Source organism: Salvelinus fontinalis, chromosome 14 (assembly GCF_029448725.1).
Source record: "Salvelinus fontinalis isolate EN_2023a chromosome 14, ASM2944872v1, whole genome shotgun sequence".
NCBI classification, from domain to species: Eukaryota; Metazoa; Chordata; class Actinopteri; order Salmoniformes; family Salmonidae; genus Salvelinus; species Salvelinus fontinalis.
Genome location: NC_074678.1, coordinates 24,875,248 through 24,899,455, shown reverse-complemented (window position 1 = coordinate 24,899,455; position 24,208 = coordinate 24,875,248). Strand labels below are relative to the sequence as shown.

Genomic DNA, 24,208 nt, shown 5'->3' with positions numbered 1-24,208 from the left:
ATGGTAACTCAAACCCCTCAAGGCCCAGCTACCCCTCCCATCCCTGTGGAGACTCCCCTGCCATGCCCCCCTATCCCTGGGATCAAACAGCTACAGACAGCTACTCACGTAGCTACAGATAGCCCAGCCCTGTCATAGCTGACAGGGAGTGCTACTGGATATAGAAAGTAAGAGTGAGCCTGTATTCTCTCCTTGCTTACCCTCTTTGCATGTGCACACGCACACCCAGGCATGCATGCATACACCAGCATGCATGTGAAAACACACAAACAGTCCTCACCCCTCCCATCTCTCCCGCCTTTTCTTCCTTCCCCCTCTCTCTCTCTTTCCTCTCTTCTCTCCTTACTCACCTCCTCTCTTTCCTCTCCCTCCTTCACAGATTGTATAAATATCCCTGAGCTGTTGAGAGGGACTCAGAGACCTGAGGACCCTGACCTGAGAAACAAACAGACCGGAACAGAAAGAAGAGACAGACAGGCAGCAGCAAGAAAACAGACAGACTAATCAGAGAATAAGAACAATAATCTGCTGTAGCACATTGAGAAAAACAAGGAAAAGGAAGACAGATGGGAAAGAACTAGGTGAAGAGATAGAAGGGGCAATTATCACAGCTAGAGAAAAAAGAGAAGGGTTGAAACACAGAGTAGTGGAAGAGAGACCCTGAAGAGAGAGAGCGTGAGAGAGCAGAAGAACCACGTCTAGTCTACATCTGTGTGTGTAGCTGTTTGTATCCACCATGTGGCTGCTGCTTAGCGTGTGTGTGTTCTGTCTGCTGGGGTGCAGTGAGGGGCAGGACCGTGCCACTCTCTGGAGGGGGAACGACCACAGCGGGCGCTGCCAGTACACCTTCACCGTGCCCAGCCCCAGCGAGACCAGTTGCTCCCCTACAGTCTCCGGAGGACCAGAGATGGAGGGGCTCAAGGCTAGACTCAGCCTGTTGGAGGTATTGGTGGCCAGGCTGACTGGAGGGGAGGCTGGGTCCCAGTCCCAGGCTGGTCTCCAGGAGGCTCTTACCCAGGCTATGGGAGAGAGGATCCTGCTGCAGGGAGAGAAAGAGCATTTGGAGAGAGATGTGGAGGGGCTTCAGAGGAGGATGGAGGAGATGAGGAGAGAGACGGAGAGACTGCAGAGCAGACCCTGCTACCCACAACACCCTCTGTTGCCACCCAGCATCCCACTACAGGACAGTGGTCTGCGACCTGCCGGAGGTGAGTAACAACATTCTCTGTCTGTTCTCTCTTCTGCTAGGGTCGGAAGTTCATAAGATTCCTGATTAAGTGGTGCAAACATCATAGACAGACTGTGTTGTAGACAGACTGTGTTGTAGACAGACTGTGTTGTAGACAGACTGTGTTGTAGACAGACTGTGTTGTAACTGCAAGTGTTCTCCATTCTCTCTATGAGACCTATTTTTGCTGCAGATCCTGTGTCTTGTGGTTTTATAGTGAGTCAGGAGATTCTGAGTTAACTGGAAGAGCTGAGTAAAAACATGACGCCACAGACCTGTGTGTGCATATGGGTGGGTGTGTGTGTGTGTGTGTGTGTGTGTACATGTCTGTGTTTGGGCAACACAAGCAAGGATGCAGAAGTAGGGTCAGGTTTCTCAGCTATCGGTCTGTTTTAAAGAGCAGAGGGAGGGAGAAGGTTCTAGAGGACAGCCAGCGACAGACAGGATTAGTCTGGTATTTACGACCAGAGCCTTCTCTATGATGGTGCTTCCCTGAACTTCCTCCTACATTACCCGGGGAGGGGGGTTCAGTCTCACCTCCATCTCACCTTAGGTTTGATGATGCTCGACTCTGTGTGTGTGTCTTGTAAAACCGTAAATCCTCCTTTGCCAACATCCCATACACCACCTCCCTATCTCAGAGCAGCCCTAATGGAGCAGCCCTAATGGAGCAGCCCTATTGGAGCAGCCCTATTGGAGCTGCCCTATTGGAGCTGCCCTATTGGAGCAGCCCTATTGGAGCAGCCCTAATGGAGCAGCCCTATTGGAGCTGCCCTATTGGAGCTGCCCTAATGGAGCTGCCCTATTGGAGCAGCCCTATTGGAGCAGCCCTAATGGAGCAGCCCTATTGGAGCAGCCCTATTGGAGCTGCCCTATTGGAGCTGCCCTATTGGAGCAGCCCTATTGGAGCAGCCCTAATGGAGCAGCCCTATTGGAGCAGCCCTATTGGAGCTGCCCTATTGGAGCTGCCCTATTGGAGCAGCCCTATTGGAGCAGCCCTAATGGAGCAGCCCTATTGGAGCTGCCCTATTGGAGCTGCCCTAATGGAGCTGCCCTAATGGAGCAGCCCTATTGGAGCTGCCCTAATGGAGCAGCCCTATTGGAGCAGCCCTAATGGAGCAGCCCTATTGGAGCTGCCCTATTGGAGCTGCCCTAATGGAGCTGCCCTAATGGAGCAGCCCTATTGGAGCTGCCCTAATGGAGCAGCCCTATTGGAGCTGCCCTAGTGGAGCAGCCCTATTGGAGCTGCCCTATTGGAGCTGCCCTATTGGAGCAGCCCTAATGGAGCAGCCCTATTGGAGCTGCCCTGTTGGAGCAGCCCTAATGGAGCTGCCCTATTGGAGCTGCCCTATTGCACTACAGCCCTAAAAGGAGTTAATATATTTCCCTGCATGGCTCTGTGGCATCTGGTTAGATCCTCATGTAAGCACCTGCAGGCTGAAACATACAGATAGAATGCTGGGGGAGCACAATACAGCTCCACACAAATACACACACTCAGGGGACAGGCATACGGAAAACAAATCACAGCCAGAGAGAAGGAAACATGAAAAGGGAAGAGAAGAGTGAAAAGTAAAACAATTACAGTGTTTCCTCTATATTCATATTCTGCCACTCCCAAAATATGACAATAATAAAATACACGTTCAGTATTTCTGCCAAGGAATTTTGCACAATTTTGGCAATTAAGCAATTTTTTGACTTACCCAGATTCAGATGAATCTGTTCCCATAGACTTCCAGTCATTGCGCTAACGATATTTAGCAATGGCTCGCTAAACTACCTTCAACTTGTGTGTTTGTGTGCTTATGTGCATGTGTGTGTGCTCACATATGTGTGGTGAGGTATGGTAGGGGTCCTTGGGGGTCCTTGGTAAGGGGTCCTTGATTTTAACAGCCCATCCGCTCAACAAACACAACATAAATCCCCAGCTGACCTCGGCTGATAGAGCCCAGTTTTACTGGACCAGTTGAAATACTGTGGGCCCTACTGGGTAAGATTAGAACACCTCTCTGGCCCTGTAACAGGCCATGCTTTATTCATGTCTCCTTTTATTGTTTAACTCAATGGGACTTCCTGGTTATATAGTGGGTAGCTAGGGCTGGTCAGTCAGAATTAGGTATATAGAAGATGAGGTTGTTTCTGATGGTTAACCAGGTGAACTGAAATATGAAGTGGGTTTCATATTGGTTCTAAAATCATCTGTAGCGACTGACTCACATCTCCCTAAATATATTTTATTACATTCATTTTCTAATGCGTTCTGAAAATACCTTTGTTGTAAAATAGATGTTATCAACAGCAGCCAAAGCAAGAGACCCATTGTGAGCATGTCTGCATCCAAGAACAGCTCTGCTACACAGCAACATTCAGGTGGACCGACACGTGCTGAGAAACTGAGACTGAGGGAGGCAGAGCAGAGCAGCCTTCAACCAAATTAGAGTCGTTTATTTCCTCTTAGCTCTAATAACTCTAATAGCACATGGTTAGGGCTGATTGGGCCATTGTCAGAGAGTGTGCATGTGTGTGTGTTCATATGTTTTGGTTTTTCAGTCTGGGGGTCTTGATGTTCTGCCGGATATACCCTGATATCCAACACACACAGCCAGAGGAACAATATGCTCTTGTTTACCTCAGATGCTGAATGACCTGGCCCTCTGGGAACACTTATGTAGTTCAGGGAAGCAAGACTCTTCCCCTCACCCTCCCTTACCACTTTTACCCCACCACCCCCCATTCCCCATACTCTCTCTCTCTCTCACACACACACACACAGAGAGAGAGAGAGAGAGAGAGAGAGAGAGAGAGAGAGAGAGAGAGAGAGAGAGAGAGAGAGAGAGAGAGAGAGAGAGAGAGAGAGAGAGAGAGAGAGAGAGCGAGAGAGAGAGAGAGAGAGAGAGAGAGAGAGAGAGAGCGAGCGAGAGAGAGAGAGAGAGAGAGAGAGAGAGAGAGAGAGAGAGAGAGAGAGAGAGAGAGAGAGACAATATGCTCTTGTTTACCTCAGATGATGAATGACCTGGCCCTCTGGAAACACTTATGTAGTTCAGGGAAGGAAGACTCTTTCCCTCACCCTCCCTTACCCCTTTCACCCCACCACCCTCCTCTCCCCACACTCATCCACCCAGAAAGCATCCATTGACTCTGGCCATACAAGGCATGAACAGAAGCAAATGATAATGAACATTCTCATTGTGCAAGGTCAGGCTGTACTTCCTCCATTTCAAAACCCCTTTCTTCTGTTTTGTGCCTGTTGAACTTAGCCCTGGTCTCCCCCCTTCAAACCCCACACCTCTCCTCCTCCTTCTCATCCAACTTTACCCCAACCTCACCCACTCTCTTCATCAAAAGAGGAAATCAACATCAGTTTCCAGATGCTAAGGCTAACACGTTCTGCATCATTATCGCTCTTTAGGATCCTGTAAACCCTTCACACACATGCCTTGTACCATTACAAGGTTGTAAACACATTAGCATTCATCACTGTTGTAGACCAGTCACAGCTGCTGTTTATCAACACTTCTGAAGCATTAAAAAACTATCAATTGTAATGGTTGTCTGAGGGGCTGAAAGACTGAAGGGAGCAAGAGAGGGTATGGCGCAGAGGGGATGGGGATTGATGGGTGTTACGTTCCTCCTAAGTGGAGGGAGGTGCAGGAGAGCAAGGGAGTCCCAGTAGCACAATCGTTTATTAGAAGTCCCAACTCAATAACAACAGGTAGAGGGAAACGCCCAAACGAAGTCGCCACACACAGGGAAGTAACGTAACACACGGAGGAGAAACCTCTACTCCTAATTACAGTCCAAAACGGTACAATGACCGTGAGAAAGAAAATTCCGTGGCACAAACACGCACCCCTAACAGAGCAACAATAGCAAATAATCCTGCACAAAGAATAGCAGGCAGCGGAGATTAATAAACCCACCGAAATTAACTAATAGGACACAGGTGTAAAGAAAAAACAGACAGACACAAACGAAAAGGAAAATGGATCGGTGGCAGCTAGTAGGCCGGCGACGACGACCGCCGAGCACCGCCCGAACAGGGAGAGGAGCCACCTTCGGTGAAAATCGTGACAGTGGGTGAGGCTTGGGCTAGTGTTTGGAGTTGTTCTAGTTGAACTAAACTGGTATGAGGAATCTCTATCTGTGGCAGCAGGGCAGATGGCGGGGGGCTCCATGACTGAAGGTTGTGTGTATGTGTGTGTGCATCCAACAGCCCGGCAGACTCCACAGTAGCTGGGAATCCACCCAGGAGTGTTTTTTTTACATTACCTGCTGTCAGTAGTATTGCCACAGACCCCCTCCCAACACACACACAGAGATACCTCATGGCTGGCTGATGTGGGCTGCTCTGGCCTCAATGGTCATTGCATGGTCAGTGTTGGTGCCGTCAGTGTGACTATTGTGTGTGATTCTAAATCCAGTATGTGTTTGCAGGTGCTGGTGTTCTCTCTCACCTGGTTTCCAGACCTGGAAGACAATGGGACACTGGCAGCCTGAGAGGTATGGCATCTTCTGTAATACCATTGAGTGTGTGTTTGCATGTTCGTGTACATATCTTATTTCAACAGAATGAATATAGCTTAACAAAAAAGTAAAAAGTACACAATGAAGATAGTGTCCAGTGTCATGGACAAATGTGCCAGGAGATTTTTTTTTTTTTTTTTTAGTGATTGTTGGTTTGATGCAGTTATCACACCTGCAGCTGGAATGTGTCAATGTGTCGCAGGTAATCCATCAGGGGTAGATTGTGGTAGTCTCCCACAAGCCGCTTTTCCTTCTCCAGGCTAGTGCAGACTCTCTCTGGTGATGGTAGGTTGCCAGCGAAGTACTGGTCCAGTTGAGGTTCATTCAGAGCCTGTTGTTGTTGCAGGGCTGTAAGATATAGGCTGCTAGAATCACGGTTGACTGTTGCAGCCCCGAAAAGGTGTACAACTGCTGAAACAAAGGTGGGGCCCCTAATGAATGACCCATCTACACACCAGGATGAGGACTGGCACAGGAAATCTAGGTTGTATGTCGTTGTGAAGATAAGAAACCTTTCTGGTCCTGGTCCACTGCCATGCTGGAGGAACAGCTGTCCACCCGCCCTGCCACAGTAGCTCTCTGGTTGTTCTATCGGTCCTCCTGTTCAAAAGGCCAGGGCTTACTCAACACAAACACAACCGCCGAACAGGCATTCACACGTCTGGGTCTCCAGGTCCTCCTGCAGTGAGGGTGATGCAACCTTTGCACTTGTACTGATCATAACTGGTGCACTTCCAGAACCGCTTATTTGTAGTAAAGCTATCCTATCTGTAAATGTAGCCAGTTTGTGCCAGGACAATGGTTCAAGGCTTGTTCGGGCCAGCATAGCCAATGTTGCAGAGTTCCATTGTAACCCCCCCTCTTCACTCCAGACCCAGCATGGCAGTATGGTGGTAATCCAGTGCTCCAGGAGTTGAAGGCTGAGGTGACTGAGATTCCTGCTCCTAGTCCTGAGGGCCCAGAGGACAGCACAGGTGAGACACACACCTGAACACACAGCTGTCCTGAACACCCACCTGGAGTATCAAATAGTTCATTAACCTGACGCGATCCCAAGAGCCCCATTATTATTACACAGTAACCCCCTCTCCCCCATACAGCTGACCCACAGAATACCCGGGCAATACCAGGGCAAATATTAGGGCAAATACCAACACCAGAGCATGAGAGACTGCATGTGTTTGTATATTTAGTGCCTGACAGGGAGCGAGATCCATTGAAGCTCTCTGAACACACTGAGTGGCACATCTATGATAAGATTATCTCCATCATGCGTGTTTACCTCGGCACATTTCCGTTGCTGTGTCACGTTCCTGACCTATTTATGTTAGTTGTTATGTGTGTTAGTTGGTCAGGACGTGAGGTTGGGTGGGCATTCTATGTTTTCTGTTTCTGTGTTGGTTTTGGGTTGCCTGGTATGGCTCTTAATTAGAGGCAGGTGTTTGGCGTTCCTCTAATTAAGAGTCATATTTAGGTAGGCGTTGTCACAGTGTTCGTTGTGGGTGATTGTCTCCTGTGTCAGTATGTATGTTCGTGCCACACGGGACTGTAGCGTTTGTTTGTTTCGTTTCGTTTCGATGTCGTCTGTTTCCTGTACGTGAGTTTATGTTTAGTTATGTAAGTTTATGTTCAGGTTTCGTCAACGTCGTTTTCTTGTTTTGTAGTTTTGAAAGTGTTTTGTTTCGTTTCGTGTTGCCATCGTATTTATAATAAAGATGGCTTATTTCCCAAATGCTGCGTTTTGGTCTGAAGATCCTTCTCTCCTCACCTCATCCGAGGATGAGGAGAGCACCAGCCGTTACATGCTGTTTCTGTCACATCTTGAAAAAGACTGAAACGTCAACAAAATAAACATGCTGAAATGAATGTGTGTGCTGGAATAATTAATATCAGTGATGGCTGTGCCTGTAACACATTTATATTTAACCTTACATCCAGAGTTACACCCCCCCTTCTCTGCCTCACACACACCATTCTGTCTTGAATATTCTGAAGGTATTTTAGGAATTGGTACATTTACAGCAGCCTGATCATTCTCTGTGGGAGAGACTTGAAGTGGTGAAGGATTCCTTCTTGCATCTGATCAGCTGCTGCCTTACTAACTCTGTACCACACACACACACTCATCGGGTATGTCAAACCAACACGCTGTAGACCTACTAGGTGTCTCTACTGACTGATGATCATCTCTCATATCTTTCAGAAGCCATGACTTCTTCCCTCCATCCCCCTATCCAACAACATGATTTACTACAGATCATCTCTACACACACCTCTTCCTCTCTCACTTGCTCCCTTTACGGGGCTTTATTGGCATGGGAAACATATGTTTACATTGCCAATGCAAGTGAAATAGATAATAAACAAAAGTGAAGTAAACAATAAAAAATGTACAGTAAACATTACACTCACAAAAGAATAAAGACATTTCAAATGTCACTCTCTCGCTCTCTGTCTCGCTCTCTCTCTTACAGGGTGCATCTCAATAGTCTAAAATAGACACCTCTAACAACTGCCCCCCCTCCCCCTCCCCATCTCTCACTTAATGTCTCTATCTGCCCTCCCCATCTCTCTCTTAATGTCTCTAACTCTCCCCTTCTCTCACAGGCTGTGGAGAGTTGATATCAATAGGTGAGCCAGTGTCTCATCGTAAGGCTGACAGTATAGCTGGTAAATACGGGGTGTGGATGCAGGACCCAGAAGCTGTGGCGCCCTATGGAGGGAAGATGGTGTGGCGCATTGATACAGTGGGGTCAGAGGTCAGACAGCTCTTTGGTTACGAAGACATGGATCAGCTCTCTAAAGGCTTCCCCTCCAAGGTGGGTGACTGACTGACTGGCATGGGATGGTCCTAGAGGCTAACCTTAACCACAGATCTAGTATCAGATTACCTTCCCCCTAACCAACCTTTACCTTAACCATGATAACATATTGAGGTATAATGTGAAGTGTGACCATTGACCAGACTGTATTATCATTATCTATCACAAGGTGTTGCTGTTACCGGAGCCAGTGGAGAGTACAGGAGCAACTCTGTACCGCGGCTCTCTGTACTACCAGCGCCGCCGCAGCCGCACTCTGCTGAGGTACGACCTGGTGTCTGAGAGCATCGCTTCCCGCCGAGACCTGCCCCACGCCGGCTTCCACGGCCAGTTCCCCTATTCCTGGGGGGGCTACACCGATGTGGACCTGGGGGTGGACGAGCAGGGCCTGTGGGCTGTCTACAGCACCAACAAGGCTAAAGGAGCCATAGTGGTGTCCCAGCTGGACCCACACAGCCTGGCGGTGAAGAGGAGCTGGGAGACCAGCATCAGGAAGACCAGCGTGGCTAACGCCTTCGTCATCTGTGGTCGTCTGTACACAGTGGCCAGCTACACGGCTCCCAACACCACCATCAACTTTATGTTTGACACAGCTACAGGCCAGGGGAAGGAGGTGGCGCTACCCTTCAGGAATAAGTACCGCTACAACAGCATGGTGGACTACAACCATGCCCAGAGGAAGCTCTTCGCCTGGGACAACTTCCACATCGTGTCCTACGACGTCAGGCTGGGCCGCCAGTAGAGGAGCTGAGGAGGCCTCTTCATACAAACCAAAGACTTTCAATGTCTGTCCTTCAAAGCCTGACAGCTTTAGAGCAGCTAGTGTGGTGGTAAGTTGTTAGTGTTATTCACCACCTTCATCAATGCATAGGCCTAGTAGTTACCATAACTGGCCACTATAGTGATTGAGATTTAAAAGGATTCTAGCAAATTGCATTATGAATGGAACCCCCTGCAGGTATCTTGTTTCTGTGGAAAGGCAATTGCTGTGGCACGGTCCACACATATGTTTATAGAGGAATTATTTTTCTACTGTTTGGTCATCAGAGTAGTGCTTTTATTGTATTTCATGTATAGTTTTGAGAAGGGGATTGGGGGCAAAGCCAACATTATCAAGTCTACTGCTCTCAAACATCAATGATCATACAAGGTCTAAAGTGTGTACTGTGTATAAAACTCATTCCACCCTGTCCTGTACATAGTGCCTCTCCCCCCAGTAGGAAACATTTTCAGAGACAAACTTGCTGCTCTCTAGCTCAGCATTTATTGAAATATTGCATGTTCCTGTGCATTGTACTTCTCTATATTAAATGATGTACAAATTCATACCAGGGTCTAATAAGGATGATCTATTCTAAATAATATAGTTATCTGTAAAAATCATTAACTTCTAGATTCTAGGATGATAACTCAGTCTCATACCCTTTTACTATCATAAGAAGGGGAAGAAATGGATTCAGTCACCAAATAGCCCTGATCCATCCACTGCTTCCATCCATTCAGCTCTTTCAGGTCTGTGAACACAGAAGGAAGGCCTTGGACCAAAGAGGCCAATTATAAAGAGCATTATTTCACAGGTCAATAGTGACTGACGACTCCATTTTAGTGGAGGTTGATGTGTTAGTGCAGTGGTTTTCCCCATCAGCTGCATTCATGAATGATTTCCACAATAAAACACACGTCCACTCATGGGACCTTCACCAGAGAAGGGGGAGACAAGACGAGGTGATGAGGGGAAACGAGTGGAGAGGAGGGAATTGAAGTGTGAGAAACAGAAGAGAAAACATTCACTGTGTTCCTTCCGTAAAGAGAAATAAAACTAAGGATGGCAGAATGTTTATGGTTTATTATACACTTCTCTTGGGGCACTCCATACACACTCACAGAACCAGCCTCAGTAACACATCAGACATACAGTATGAGTATAGTGCTGGTTTGGAGTCTGCACTTTAAAGCAAAAAGTATTGGTTATAAACCCACATAATCCAGGTTGGACAAAGGACACATCTTGAGTTCTTCCAGTTTAAGGAAAGCAGATAGAGTGCCTTCAGAAAGTATTCAAACCCCTTGACTTTTCCCCACATTTTGTTGTGTTACAGCATGAATTTAAAATCGATTCAATTTAGATTTTGTGTCACTGGCCTACACACAAGACCCCATAATGCCAAAGTGGAATTAGGTTTTTAGAAATGTGTACAAATTAAAAGCTGAAATGTCTTGAGTCAATATTGTATTCAACCCCTTTGTTTTGGCAAGCCTAAGTAAGTTCAAGAGTAAAAATATGCTTAACAAGTCACATAAGTTGCACGGATGCAATAATTGTGTTTAACATGAATGACTACCTCATCTCTGCACACCACACATAAAATGATCTTTAAGGTCCCTCAGTCAAGCAGTGAATTTCAAAAACAGATTGAAACACAAAGACCAGCGAGGTTTTCCAATGCCTCGCAAAGGGTACCTATTGGTAGGTGGGTAAATATAAAAAAAAGTAGATATTTAACATCCCTTTGAGCATGGGTCGAATATTAATTACACTTTGGATGGTGTATCAATACACCCAGTCACTACAAAAATACAGGCGTCCTTCCTAACTCAGTTGCCGGAAAGGAAGGAAACTGCTCAGGGATTTCAGCATGAGGCTGTGATAGCAGAAAACTGAGGATGGATTAAAAACATTGTAGTTACTCCACAATACTAACCTAAACCACTGTATCAAAAGCACCACTATCTAAATTCAACATCAGAACTGTTTGGTTGGCTCAGACTCTGATACCCATAAGTCAGAGTAGGTAGAAGTTGCCCCACCACTGATACAGGGTCAGATTTTGTATCCCTCTAATGGTTATGTGATCTGATGCTAGATCAGGGGTTAATAGCCGTTTCTTCTTCTTGCTGTCTGGTGTGCCATTGTCCTGAGAGGAGAAGTGTTCAGACATGGCTGCCAGAGCCTGATACCGATGGGAAATGGTGTTCTTCACCTCCTTGGGTAGCTCAGCATAACTACATGGATGATAGAGAGAGGAGAGAAAATTTACAAATCATCAGTGAAACTGGGAATAATCACTATCATTAGTTTCCGTCAATTGGTTCAATAAAGACAGGTAAAGTCTGCTGCATAAACCCAGACTCCTGCTAGTAAAATAAATGTCCTGCATTAAGTCCTGCTTATGTTTTGTCGTATCCGTCTGGCTGGAAACAGGGGTCCCATCCAAAGTCTCTTGGCCTCCAGGCTCTACAATGTAACAGTTCAGATAAAAGACATGTACAGTACCAGTCAAAAGTATGGACACACCTACTCATTTAAGGGTTTTTCTTTACTTTTACTATTTTCTACATTGTAGAATAATAGTGATGACATTAAAACTATGAAATAACACATATGGAATCATGTAGTAACCAAATAAGTGTTAAACAAATCAAAATATATTTTATATTTGAGATTCGTCAAAATAGTGTCATGATGATCCCTCCAGTGGTGCGGGGGCTGTGCTTTGGCAAAGTGGGTGGGGTTATATCCTTCCTATTTGGCCCTGTCCGGGGGTATCTTCGGATGGGGCCACAGTGTCTCCTGACCGCTCCTGTCTCAGCCTCCAGTATTTATGCTGCAGTAGTTTGTGTCGGGGGGCTAGGGTCAGTTGGTTATACCTGGAGTACTTCTCCTGTCTTATCCAGTGTCCTGTGTGAATTTAAGTATGCTTTCTCTAATTCTCTCGTTCTCTCTTTCTTTCTCTCTCTGAGAACCTGAGCCCTAGGACCATACGTCAGGACTACCGGGCATGACGACTCCCTGCTGCCCCGAGTCCGCCTGGCCTTGCTGCTATTCCAGTTTCAACGGTTCTGCCTGCGGTTACGGAACCCCTACCTGTCCCAGACCTGCTGTTTTCAACTCTTAATGATCGGCTATGAAAAGCCAACAGATTTATTCCTGATTATTATTTGACCATGCTTGTCATTTATGAACATTTTGGCTCTCTAATTTTCTCCTTCTCTCTTTCTTTCTCTCGGAGGACCTGAGCCCTGGGACCATACGTCGGGACTGCTGGGCGTGGTGGCTCCTTGCTGTCCCCAGTCCGCCTGGCCTTGCTGCTGTTCTGCCTGCGGTTATGGAACCGCCACCTGTCCCAGACCTGTTGTTTTTCAACTCTTAATGATCGGCTATGAAAAGCCAACTGAATATTATTCATGATTATTATTTGACCATGCTTGTCACTTATGAACATTTTTGAACATCTTGGCATAGTTCTGTTATAATCTCCACCCGGCACAGCCAGAAGAGGACTGGCCACCCCTCATAGCCTGGTTCCTCTCTAGGTTTCTTCCTAGGTTTTGGCCTTTCTAGGGAGTTTTTCCTAGCCACCGTGCTTCTACACCTGCATTCTAGCTGTTTGGGGTTTTAGGCTGGGTCTCTGTACAGCACTTCGAGACATTAGCTGATGTACGAAGGGCTATATAAAATAAACTTGATTGATTGATGTGGCCTTTTCTGGGTGTAGATCGTGGCTCCCTGTACATTTCCCAGCTGTCAGGTTTACATCTAAATATTGTGAAACGTATGTGATTAAACATTAAACTATTTGTGAAAAGATGTCATGTGATGTTAACCTTTAAATGAGAGTATGGGTTTTTCATATAAAGTTAACCAAATCAATGGCCACGCCCACGTGAGCATGGACATTACGTCGGTGTCATGGAACCGCCCTTTTCTACTGAAACGTATAAAATCCACTGCTGATGAAATTCACACCAGACCACGCAAACCCCGGTGCGAGCGCTGCAAAATAAATTTAGAAATCTATGTTATTCAATTATTTCGAGCGTCTGCGTTGCCAGGGCTAAAATAGAAGTCAGTTCTATTTCTGACGCAGATCGTGCTGCAAGTCCTGCCTCTCCCATCTCCTCATTGGTTTATAGAAGCAGGTACCCACGTGCCATCTCCTCATTGGTTATACCCACATGGGTGACTGAAAGACGGATGAGGTCAGTGGCGGTAATGCATCTAATTTATGAAAGTTGCCAATCGCAATCTTCAAGAGAAGAAAAAGCCTGGAAGGATGAGAGATGACTAGAAATGATTCGGTTGACCGTTGGCTGATTTTCCTTCACTCTGTGGTCCAACTCATCCCAAACCATCTCAATTGAGTTGAGGTCAGGTGATTGTGTAGGCCAGGTCATCTGATGCAGCACTCCATGACTCTCCTTCTTAGTCAAATAGCCCTTACACAGCCTGGAGGCATGTTTGGTCATTGTCCTGTTGAAAAAGTAATGATAGTCCCACTAAGCGCAAACCAGATGGGAAGGCGTATCGCTGCAGAATGCTGTGGTAGCCATGCTGGTTAAGTGTGCCTTGAATTCTAAATAAATCACTGACTGTGTCACCAGCAAAGCACCCCCACACCACCTCCTCCATGCTTCACGGTGGGAACTACACATGCGGAGATCATCTGTTCACCTACTCTGCGTCTCACAAAGACACAGCGGTTGAAACTAAAAATCTCAAATTTGGACTCATCAGACCAAAGGACAGATTTCCACCGGTCTAATGTCCATTGCTCGTGTTTCTTGGCCCAAGCAAGTCTCTTCTTCTTATTGGTGTCCTTTAGTAGAAGTTTCTTTGCAGCAATTCTTCCATGAAGGCCTGATTCACAGAGTCAAATAAAGTTTTATATGTCACATGCGCCGAAAACAACAGGTGTAGACCTTTCAGTGGAATGCTTACTTACAAGCCCTTAACCAATAATGCAGTTAAGAAAATACCTAAAAAAAAGTAAGAGATAAATGTAACAAATAATTAAAGAGCAGCAGTTAAATAACAATAGCGAGGCTATATACAGGGGGTACCGGTGTCGAGGTAATTGAGGTAATATGTACATGTAGGTAGAGTTATTAAAGTGACTATGCATAGATAACAGAGAGTAGCAGCAGCGTAGAATGGTGGGGCAATGCAAAAAGTCTGAGTAGCCATTTGATTAGCTGATAGAAATGAGGTAATGTCCCCGGCCACTAGGAGCGCCACCTCTAGATGAGCGTTTTCCTGTTTGCTTATGGCGGTATACAGCTCATTGAGTGCGGTCTTAGTGCCAGCATCGGTCTGTGATGGTATGTAGACAGCGTCGAAAAATACAGATGAAAACTCTCTAGGTAGATAGTGTGGTCTACAGCTTATCATGAGATACTCTACCTCAGGCGAGAAAAACCTTGAGACTTCCTTAGATATCGTGCACCAGCTGTTGTTTACAAATATACATAGGCCACCACCAGAGGCTGCTGTTCTATCCTGCCAATAGTGTGTATAACCAGCCAGCTGTATGTTATTAATGTCATCGTTCAGCCACCACTCGGTGAAACATAAGATATTACAGTTTGTAATGTTCTGTTGGTTGAACGTTGGCTAACAGTACGGATGGCAAAGGCAGATTAGCCACTCGTCGCCTGATCCTCACAAGGCACCCTGATCTCGTTCCACAAAATCTAAGTTTCTTTCACCTGCGAATGACAGGGATGAGGGCCTGTTCAGGTGTTTGGAGTATATCCTTCCAGTCCGACTCATTAAAGAAAAATCTTTGTCCAATTCGAGGTGAGTAATCGCTGTTCTGATGTCCAAAAGCTCTGATGTCTAGAAGCTGCTACCGTCATAAGAGACAATAGCAGCGACATTATGTACAAAATAAGTTACAAACAATGCGAAAAAACTAACAAAATAACACGGTTGGTTAAGAGCCAATAAAACAGCAGCCATCCTCTCCGGGACCATCATCAATATTCAGTCTCCTCTGAACAGTTGACGTTGAGATGTGTCTGTTACTTGAACTCTTAAGCATTTATTTGGGCTGCAATTTCTGAGGCTGGTAACTCTAATGAACTTATCCTCTGCAGCAGAGGTAACGCTGGGTCTTCCTTTCATGAGAGCCTGTTTAATCATAGCGTTTGATGGTTTTTGTGACTGCACTTGAAGAAACTTTAAAAGTTCTTGAAATGTTCCTGATTGACTGACCATCTTAAAGTAATGATGGACGGTCATTTCTCTTTGCTTATTTGAGCTGTTCTTGCCATTATACGGACTTAGTCTTTTACCAAATAAGGCTATCTTCTGTATACCACCCCTACCTTGTCACAACACAACTGATTGGCTCAAACGCATTAAGAAGTAAAGAAATTCCACATATTAACTTTTAACAAGGCACAGCTGTTAATTGAAATGCATTCCAGGTGACTACCTCAGGAAGCTGGTTGAGAGAATGCAAAGAGTGTGCAAAGCTGTCATCAAGGCAAAGGGTGGCTACTTAGAATAATTTCAAATATAAAATCTATTTTGATTTGTTTAACACTTTTTTTGGTTACAAGTTGTTTCATGTTATTTCATAGTTTTAGATGTCTTCCCTATTATTCTACAATGAAGGAAATATTAAAAATAAAGAAAAACCCTGGAATGAGTAGGTTTGGACCTTTGACTGGTACTGTATATTAGAGCAAGCATGCAGAGATTTTCAATGTGTGTGTGTGTGTGTGTGTTATATTCTTACCTCAGTTATCCCTCTAAAGAGTTGTACCGATTCCTCTTTCCCTGGATAGAAGGCAAAGGTACACAGAGCCCAGGCCGACTTGTCCTCAAACCCAGCCAGCATCTTAAACAGACCTGGGCCCGGTTTCCCAAAGGCATCTTAAGGCTAAGTTCATCATTAGAACCATAGGATCCTATATAAAAAAACATCTTATGGCTAAGTTCCTCATTAGAACCAAACCGGGCCCTTAAATGTTCACACACGCTTACATAATAATTGGTAACTTTACATTTACTGTAAGTAACTGTACTCATTTATACAGAACATAGGCTTTGTAGCGTATGAGTCATTGCTTACCTTCTGGCTTCAGTTTATTCAGGAACCGTTGATAAGGTGCACTCACAGTCAATCTTCTTGGACACTAGTTTGTAGGGAAACTTGTCCCCCAGGATCTGAATCACCTGTTGGTCAGAGAACAGAGGAGCAGTATTTTAGAATAGCATGGACTTTTAGTCAGACTGCAAAACTTCTGTAACTCAGTTCATGTTATCTCTGTACAACACATATCTCCATCTATTTATGGCCTTTTTTATTTAACTAGGCAAGTCAGTTAAGAACAAATTATTTTTTACAATGATGGCCTATCAAAAGGCCTCTTGCTGGGACGGGGGCTGGGATTAAAAAAATGTAGAAATATAGGACAAAACACACATTACGACAAGAGCCAACACTATGTAACGACCCTGGGTTTATAAGCCCGGAAATCGACTCTGCCGCTCGAGCATGCTTTTGCGGCACAGTCGATAGCGCGCCGGACCTCGGGCTAGGAGGTCGAGGGTTCGAGACCTGCTCCCTGCTGTTTCATTACACTGGTGTCGGAAGTGATCGGACCTCGCATCCACGACAGTGCGTGTGCTTGGCCGGTGAGCGCGTTCCTGTAAGACGTAAAGTCGCAAGCTAGCGCGAGGACGCGCTCTTTGAAAGGAGGGAGTAGTGTAAAGACCCTGGGTTTATATGCGCGGAAATCGACTCTGCCGCTCGAGCATGCTTTTGCGGCACAGTCGATAGCGTGCCGGACCTCGGGCTAGGAGGTCGAGGGTTCGAGACCTGCTCCCTGCTGTTTCATTACAACTACATAAAGACAGACCTAAGACAACATAGCAAGGCAGCAACACAACAACACGGTAGCAACACAAAACATTGTACAAACATTATTAGGCACAGACAACAGCACAAAGGGCAAGAAGGTAGAGACAACAATACATCAAGCAAAGCAGTCACAACGGGTGGGTATAATTTGTGGAACGTTCCAACAGGAATCTGTTCCAAAAATGTCGTTAATAACAAGGATGCCAACAAACAACGCATACAAATTAGCATGATCAACTCACCACGTAGCTTATTCTTAATGTTTGTCCATCGGCTACCAGAGTGAGGACAGACATTTTTCGGAATTAACGTGGTGAGTGAAAAATGTAACAAAATGTCCCACTCCCTACCCGGTATCCTATTCTGCCGCTATACAACGGTGTATGCGTTGTTTGTTGGCATCCTTGTTATTTACGAGGTTTTTGGAACAGATTCCTGTTGGAACGTTCCCCAAATTATACCCACCAGTCACAACTGTCAGTAAGAGTGTCCACGATTGAGTCTTTAAATGAAGAGATTGAGATGAAACCGTCCAGTTTGAGTGTTTGTTGCAGCGAACTGAAGAGACGAGCGACCCAGGGATCTGTGTGCTTTCGGGACCTTAAACAGAATGTGACTAGCAGAACGGGTGTTGTATGTGTAGGTTCAGGGCTGCAGTAGATATCTGATAGCGGGGAGTGAGGCCTAAAATAGTTTTATAAATAAGAATCAACCAGTGGGTATTGCGACGGGTATACAGAGATGACCAGTTTACAGAGGAGTATAGAACGCAGTGATGTGTCCTATAAGGAGCATTGGTGGCAAATCTGATGGCCGAATGGTAAAGAACATATAGCCGCTCGAGAGCACCCTTACCTGCCGATCTATAAATTATGTCTCCGTAATCTAGGTGGTGAACCTTAATCTATTTTTAGCGGCTAATAACAGCTATCAAACCATTTGATCTGTACAGGTGTAATCTAAAACCACCACCACATTCCCCGTCAGTCATTTCCATGCCTTCACAGGGGTTGGCTGCCATGGCTAGAACCTAAGTAAAGCCTCTAATAAACAGCACACGCTGTAACGTTTAATGTTCACAATAGGCCTTTTCTACATGGAATATCGATTCTTGTGAACCATTCTGCCACCACTTCTAGTTTATTTGCGTTTCCAGTCACGAAGACCACAGATCTCCCTGTTGGGACAGCCATGTTGATGCCTCTTGTTGTACGGAAGATAATCACCGACGGACCAGAACTCGCCAGGCCGCAAAGGCATCCGATTCCACATCAGACAATGACAGGCTTCTGTCAAGAATCTCAGCAAATCAGCATTAGACTAGGAACTCCGCCTATTCATAGCTATCCAATCGAAATGTAGTTGTGTACAGCTCGGAATAATGTCCGGGTGAAGATGCCATGTGGGGAAGGGATCTGAAAAGCCAAGCATTTCTAGCTTGATAATACGTTTTTCGACCAATTGACAATCTACCAATTGCTACCTTTAGACAGTTATGATGTCCTGCATGTTCCTGAATCTTAGCTAGCTTGTTCAAAGCTAATCGAAAGTATTCTAACGTTAGTTTGTTTACAAGTAGCTAGCTAGCTACTGATATAAATCTAGCAAGTGTCAAAGATGAGTCTTCTACCTCGCACTGCCGAGGAGTTCAGTTCTGCAGAGTACTGGGAACGCTTCTTCAAGAAGAGAGGAGAGAAGGCTTTTGAGTGGTATGGAGACTACAACAAACTCTGTGGCGTGCTGCACAAATACATCAAACCGCGGGATAAGGTGAGCAGATACACTGACAACCAGACATGTAGGAAAATGCCCCCTAAAAATGTTCCGAATCCACAGTCAATTTGTCTTCTGCTGAAATTCTTTCTACTGAAGAGCCATGTAAGTTTTGTATTATATGACGCACGGAAGAATTCCTATCCAAATGACAGGGTCCTTTAGCAGACGCTTTTATCCAACGCGACTTACAGTCATGCGTATCTTGTCTCGTCTGTCCCAGGTCTTGGTGGTGGGCTGTGGTAACTCTGAGCTGAGTGAGCAGCTGTATGACGTTGGCTACAGACATCTGACCAACATTGACATTAGTGAGACGGTGGTGAATCACATGAACCAGAAGAATGCCAAGCAGCGCCCAGACCTGACCTTCCAGATGGTGGATGCCACCCAGACGCCCTACGAGGACGGAAGCTACCAGGCTGCACTGGACAAGGGGACACTGGACGCCATGGCCTCCCAGGAGGAGGGGGCTCTAGCTGGGAGGATGCTGGCTGAGGTGTGCTGGTGTGGAGTAGCTTGACAGGGATTATAAAATGGTTTAACAAAGCCAGAAGCCCTGCACATAGAGTAGTACTCCAGGAGTGTGGTATACATTCTGGTATACATACATCTGTTAGTAAAATGTGTCTTAAAGTTTAATCACATGCAATAAACCATTTATGCCTTGTGTTTGTGTAGGTGGGCCGTGTCCTGGGTATAGGAGGCCGCTACGTCTGTGTGACTCTGGCCCAGGAGAGTGTCATCAAGCTGGCTGTGGAGCACTTCATCCAGGTAAAAAGCTTAGGTTAGATGCATTGATAGTGATAGATGGTTGCCGTACCTACTTTAATTCAATTCACTCAGGATAGGATAAGAGCATTTTCGAAATGATTGAAATGTTAATGTAGGTGGGCTGGGCTGTGAGACTCCATTGTCTGGGTGACCCGGAGAGCCAGGAGGTCTCTTCCTTCGCTCTGCCTGTCTTCGTATTGGTTTGCACAAAGTTCCGCAAGCCAATGCCCATGCCCATCCTGGAGATGTGCCAAGGGGAGGATGGTGCCCCCGTGAGGCTTCCCGTGGTGGCAGACCTGCTGTCTGTGGTGAGAGAGCGCCAGGCGTACGCCATGCTGAGACAGAGGCTCCGTACGGGTACAGACGCGTCCTCTACCCCCTCTTTGACCCTCTGTCACGCCCCCACTGGGCGACCCCGCTACACCCTCACCGTACAGGACTGCCCCCCTGGTGCCAAGGTTCCCCGTGCCAACCACTTTGCCATCTTCATAGGTGAGGGATAGGATTTGTCGTATATCGGCACACCTGGGTGAAAAAACATGGGTATGTTTGTCTTTCCTTTCTGCTCTTGGCTGCATTCTTAACCTGGCTCTTCCTGTCTCAACCCTGACAGTGCCTCAGGGCAGAGAGACTGATTGGCTGTACGGCTTGGCTGAGGGGCGGGGCCAACTAGCGGCTAGCGCTAACTTCAGACGTCTGGTTGTCGTGGCCATGCACAGAGAACAGGAGTATACCGACATGCAGGCTGTCCAATCAGAGCTCTCCCCCATGGTGATGGAACTTGCCCCCCCTGGGATGCCAGCCAATCAGAAAGTAGGGAAGTTGTGATTATTCTATTTTGGGTAGTAATTAAAAAAACATACATGTTTCCTAATTTCTCTATCATCTTGCCCCCTTCACCATCTCCCTCTCTCCATCCCTGTCCTTCCCCCTGTAGGTTCCGTTCCTGTCGGTGGGAGGTGAGCTGGGTTGGAGGGAGGTGGTGAGTCATGGTACCAGTGATCTGAGTGGTCAGTACTCTGTAGAGGACGTGAGAGGAGAGGATGGTCAGCTCTACCGTAGACTGGTGTTCCTGGCTAACGACGGACTGGTCCAGTCAGAGAGCCGCCTCACTAACCCAGCAGCAGGTGAGAACAAACACGCACAGTTTTTATTACTTGGTGAGTTCAGTGGCTAACCGTCTCTTTAACTTTAGTAGCAGCCTTGTCTCAGAAGAATAAGAAGAGCAGAAGGAAAGCCAAGCCCTCTACCTCTCCCCCCATGACAACCCCATCCCAGACACCAGGTGGCGCCCTGGAGGTGGACAAAGGCTATCTATGCTGTGCCCACCACAGGGTCATGGTGGCTGGCCTCGCCATGCTAGGCGTGGGCACCGACCACAACAAAGGTAGGTGTATTTGCCAGCATTGTCTGCAAGTCAGTTGCCCTGTGCCCACATACCTGCCAAATACCAGTCTGTGTTTGACACTTTTTCTCAAATCCACTATTTTTGCCTACAGGAAGTTTGGTCTTTTGACACGACAGGTCTGATGAATCAGCCAAATGTCTCCTATAACTTCTCTGTAGATGTGTCAGTGCTCCTGGTGGGACTGGGTGGAGGAGGGCTGCCCCAGTTCCTGCGGGACTTTGTACCTGGAGCCAGGGTGGAGGTGGTGGAGCTGGATCCAGCAGTGCTGGAGGTGGCTCAGGGATGGTTCGGCTTCACACCTGATGACAGGCTCACTGTCACACTGGGAGATGGACTGGAACGCATTAACAACATTGAGAGAGAAGGTGAGAGTGCTGCGAGGGAGGGGGGACTAGAGAGGGAGATGAGGAAGAGATTCCGGATACACATTTAAGGTGGGAGGGAGAAAGTAAAAGGTTGCTTCAAGAGCAAATTTGTAACCTTGAGCATGCACATGATTAACACTATTCTCTTACCTGTCTAGGTGGTCATCATTATGATGTCATCATGTTTGACGTGGACAGTAAGGACCCCAGTTTGGGGATGAGCTGTCCTCCTCCTGCCTTTGTAGAAACAGCCTTCCTGGAGAGAGTTGGCAATCTGCTGACACCTCGAGGTACAGTAAAAGTTTTTTTAATAACTTTCAAGGAGCTACTCTGCTTTATTTTCCAAATATAAAATGTTACATTTGTCAAGCCTGTAGACTTAGGTCTTATCGAGGTGTATCTTGTATCTCACCATATTACACCCTCCCTCTGTCCGTCTCTGTCACCCCTCCCCACCAGGCGTGTTCATGTTGAACCTGGTGTGTCGTGACTCTGCATTGAAGAAGAGTGTGTTGGGTCGTGTGCGGGGTGTGTTCCCGCGTGTGCTCTCCCGGGGCATCGAGGGGGAGGTCAACGAGGTGCTGCTGTGCTCCAGGGGAACGGGGGAGACAGGGGTCCCGCCCAGCCTGCTGAAGGCAGGGAAGACTCTACAGGGAGCACTGGGCATGAACAGCAGTAGAGCAGCAACCTGCATCCCTCAGATAGACATAACTGAGCTGCTAGAGGACCTGAAGGTGGCATGAGGGAGAGGGGCATGAGGAGAAGAGGACAATGTGAAAAACTATTATTTTTTTTATTTTTTTTTTTAATTTTAATTCTCAAGATGCTACATGCAATAATGTATGAAATAAAAATGTACAGATGTATACTGAACTAAAATATAAATGCTACATGCAATAATTTCATATTTACAGTTCATATTAGGAAATCATTTGATTTAAATAAAATCATTAGGCCCTAACCTATGGATTTCACATGACTGTGAATACAGATATGCATCTGTAGAGCGTGGATCAGGAAACCAGTCAGTATCTGGTGTGACCACCATTTGCCTCATGCAGTGTGACACATCTCCTTCGCATAGAGTTTCAGGCTGTTGATTATGGCCAATGCACTGTTGTCCCACTCTTCAAAGGATTTGTGAAGTTTAATGGATATTGGCGGGAACTGGAACACACTGTCGTACACGTCGATCCAGATCATCCCAAACATGCTCATTGGGTGACATCTGGTGAGCATGCAAGCTATGGAAGAAGTGGGACATTTTCACCTTCCAGGAAATGTGTACAGATCCTTACAACATCGGGCCTTGCATTATTATGCTGAAACATGAGGTGATGCCAGTGGATGAGTGGCACGACAATGGGCCTCAGGATCTCGTTGCGGTTTCACTGTGCATTCAAGTTGCCATTGATAAAATGCAAATTTGTTCGGTGTCTAGCTTATGCCTGCCCATACCATAACCCCACCGCCACCATGGGGCACTCTGTTCACAACGTTGACATCACCAAACCGCTCACCCACACAACGCCATGTCTGCCATCTGCCCGGTACAGTTGAAACTGGGATTCATCCATGAAGAGCGTGCCGGTGGCCATCACTCACAGAAGTCTGTTACGATGCTGAACTGCAGTCAGGTCAAGACCCTGGTGAGGATGACGAATACACAGATGAACTTCTCAGATATGGTTTCTGACTGTGCAGAAATTATTCGGTTATGCAAACCCACGATCACGCAGGTGAAGAAGCCGGTTGTGGAGGGTCTGGTGTGGTTACATGTGGTCTGCAGGTGTGAGGCCGGTTATAGTAGAGAAATTAACATTCAATTATCTGGCAACGTCTCAAGTGGACATTCCTGCAGTCAACATGCCAATTGCACGCTCCCTTAACTTGAGACATCTGTGGCATTGTGTTGTGTGACAACTGCACATTTTAGAGTGGCCATTTTTTGTCCCCCAGCACAAGGTGCACCTGTGTAATGATCATGCTGTTTAATCAGCTTCTTGATATGCCACACCTGTCAGGTGGATGGATTATCTTGGCAAAGGAAAAATACTCACTAACAGGGATGTAAACAAATTTGTTCACAAAATTTTAGATAAATATTTTTTGTGCATATGGAAAAATCCCCTGATCTTTTATTTCAGCTCATGAAACATAGGACCAGCACTTTACATGTTGGGTTTATATTTTTGTTCTGTGTACTTGGTCCCAACAGAATCCATAAATGTTTTATTCTCAAACTTTTCTCTGGTGTTTATTGATGATGAACCCTGGAGTGATTTTCTTAGGCTTATAGTTGGTTTCAAGATATTTTAGAATATATATTTTTTTCTGGCAGATTTTCATCTGAAATTTTTTGCATAAAGATCCCCCTACCCACAGCTGATTTTATACAGCACTGCCTCGCACTCACACATACTCTCTCTCACTGCCAAAGAATGCAGCCGTGTTATTTACAGTAGATGAATCGTGTGGCATGGTTACAGTCTCCAGACTACATGGACAAGAGAGACAGTTACTGCGAGGTGGGTGTGGTTTAAATAGGCCTGGGCTGGAGGCGGGGAATATTACCTGTCTGTCAAGCAAAATCAATATTATAACTGGCCATCTGTTCTGTTAACAGCTATGAATGGGCGTGCAGACTATCTGGCAACTCCTGC

At 46.2% G+C, this 24,208-nt stretch overlaps 2 protein-coding genes and 1 long non-coding RNA gene across 10 annotated transcripts; 2 read left to right on the top strand and 1 right to left on the bottom strand.

The window, feature by feature from the left end:
• Positions 1 to 13,119, top strand: myoc (myocilin). Of its 2 annotated transcripts, XR_008762003.1 has the most exons (6): positions 1 to 1,208; positions 5,666 to 5,731; positions 6,628 to 6,729; positions 8,363 to 8,574; positions 8,747 to 9,407; positions 12,319 to 13,119. XR_008762003.1 is itself a non-coding variant. In XM_055944321.1 (5 exons), the coding sequence occupies exons 1-5, from the start codon at positions 737 to 739 to the stop codon at positions 9,317 to 9,319; spliced, it is 1,425 nt and encodes a 474-aa protein (XP_055800296.1). In that variant the 5' UTR covers positions 1 to 736; the 3' UTR covers positions 9,320 to 10,834. The 2 variants fall into 2 exon arrangements, 1 of the variants encoding a protein (XP_055800296.1); XM_055944321.1 differs by lacking the exon at positions 12,319 to 13,119 and having other exon boundaries at positions 8,747 to 10,834.
• Positions 10,404 to 18,945, bottom strand: LOC129869679 (uncharacterized). Of its 6 annotated transcripts, none has more exons than XR_008762009.1 (4): positions 18,859 to 18,945; positions 16,437 to 16,540; positions 16,101 to 16,272; positions 10,404 to 11,580 (listed from the first exon to the last, which is right to left on the bottom strand). It is a non-coding gene; the product is annotated as an uncharacterized LOC129869679 (long non-coding RNA). The 6 variants fall into 6 exon arrangements; XR_008762007.1 differs by lacking the exon at positions 18,859 to 18,945 and adding an exon at positions 18,084 to 18,432; XR_008762005.1 differs by lacking the exon at positions 18,859 to 18,945 and adding an exon at positions 17,694 to 18,073.
• Positions 18,613 to 22,506, top strand: mettl13 (methyltransferase 13, eEF1A lysine and N-terminal methyltransferase). Of its 2 annotated transcripts, none has more exons than XM_055944320.1 (10): positions 18,613 to 18,998; positions 19,225 to 19,497; positions 19,680 to 19,772; positions 19,889 to 20,264; positions 20,386 to 20,585; positions 20,710 to 20,899; positions 20,971 to 21,159; positions 21,339 to 21,545; positions 21,704 to 21,835; positions 22,005 to 22,506. In XM_055944320.1, the coding sequence occupies exons 1-10, from the start codon at positions 18,846 to 18,848 to the stop codon at positions 22,286 to 22,288; spliced, it is 2,097 nt and encodes a 698-aa protein (XP_055800295.1). In that variant the 5' UTR covers positions 18,613 to 18,845; the 3' UTR covers positions 22,289 to 22,506. The 2 variants fall into 2 exon arrangements, with proteins under 2 accessions (XP_055800295.1, XP_055800294.1); XM_055944319.1 differs by having other exon boundaries at positions 20,968 to 21,159.
• The last annotated feature ends 1,702 nt before the right edge of the window (positions 22,507 to 24,208 follow it).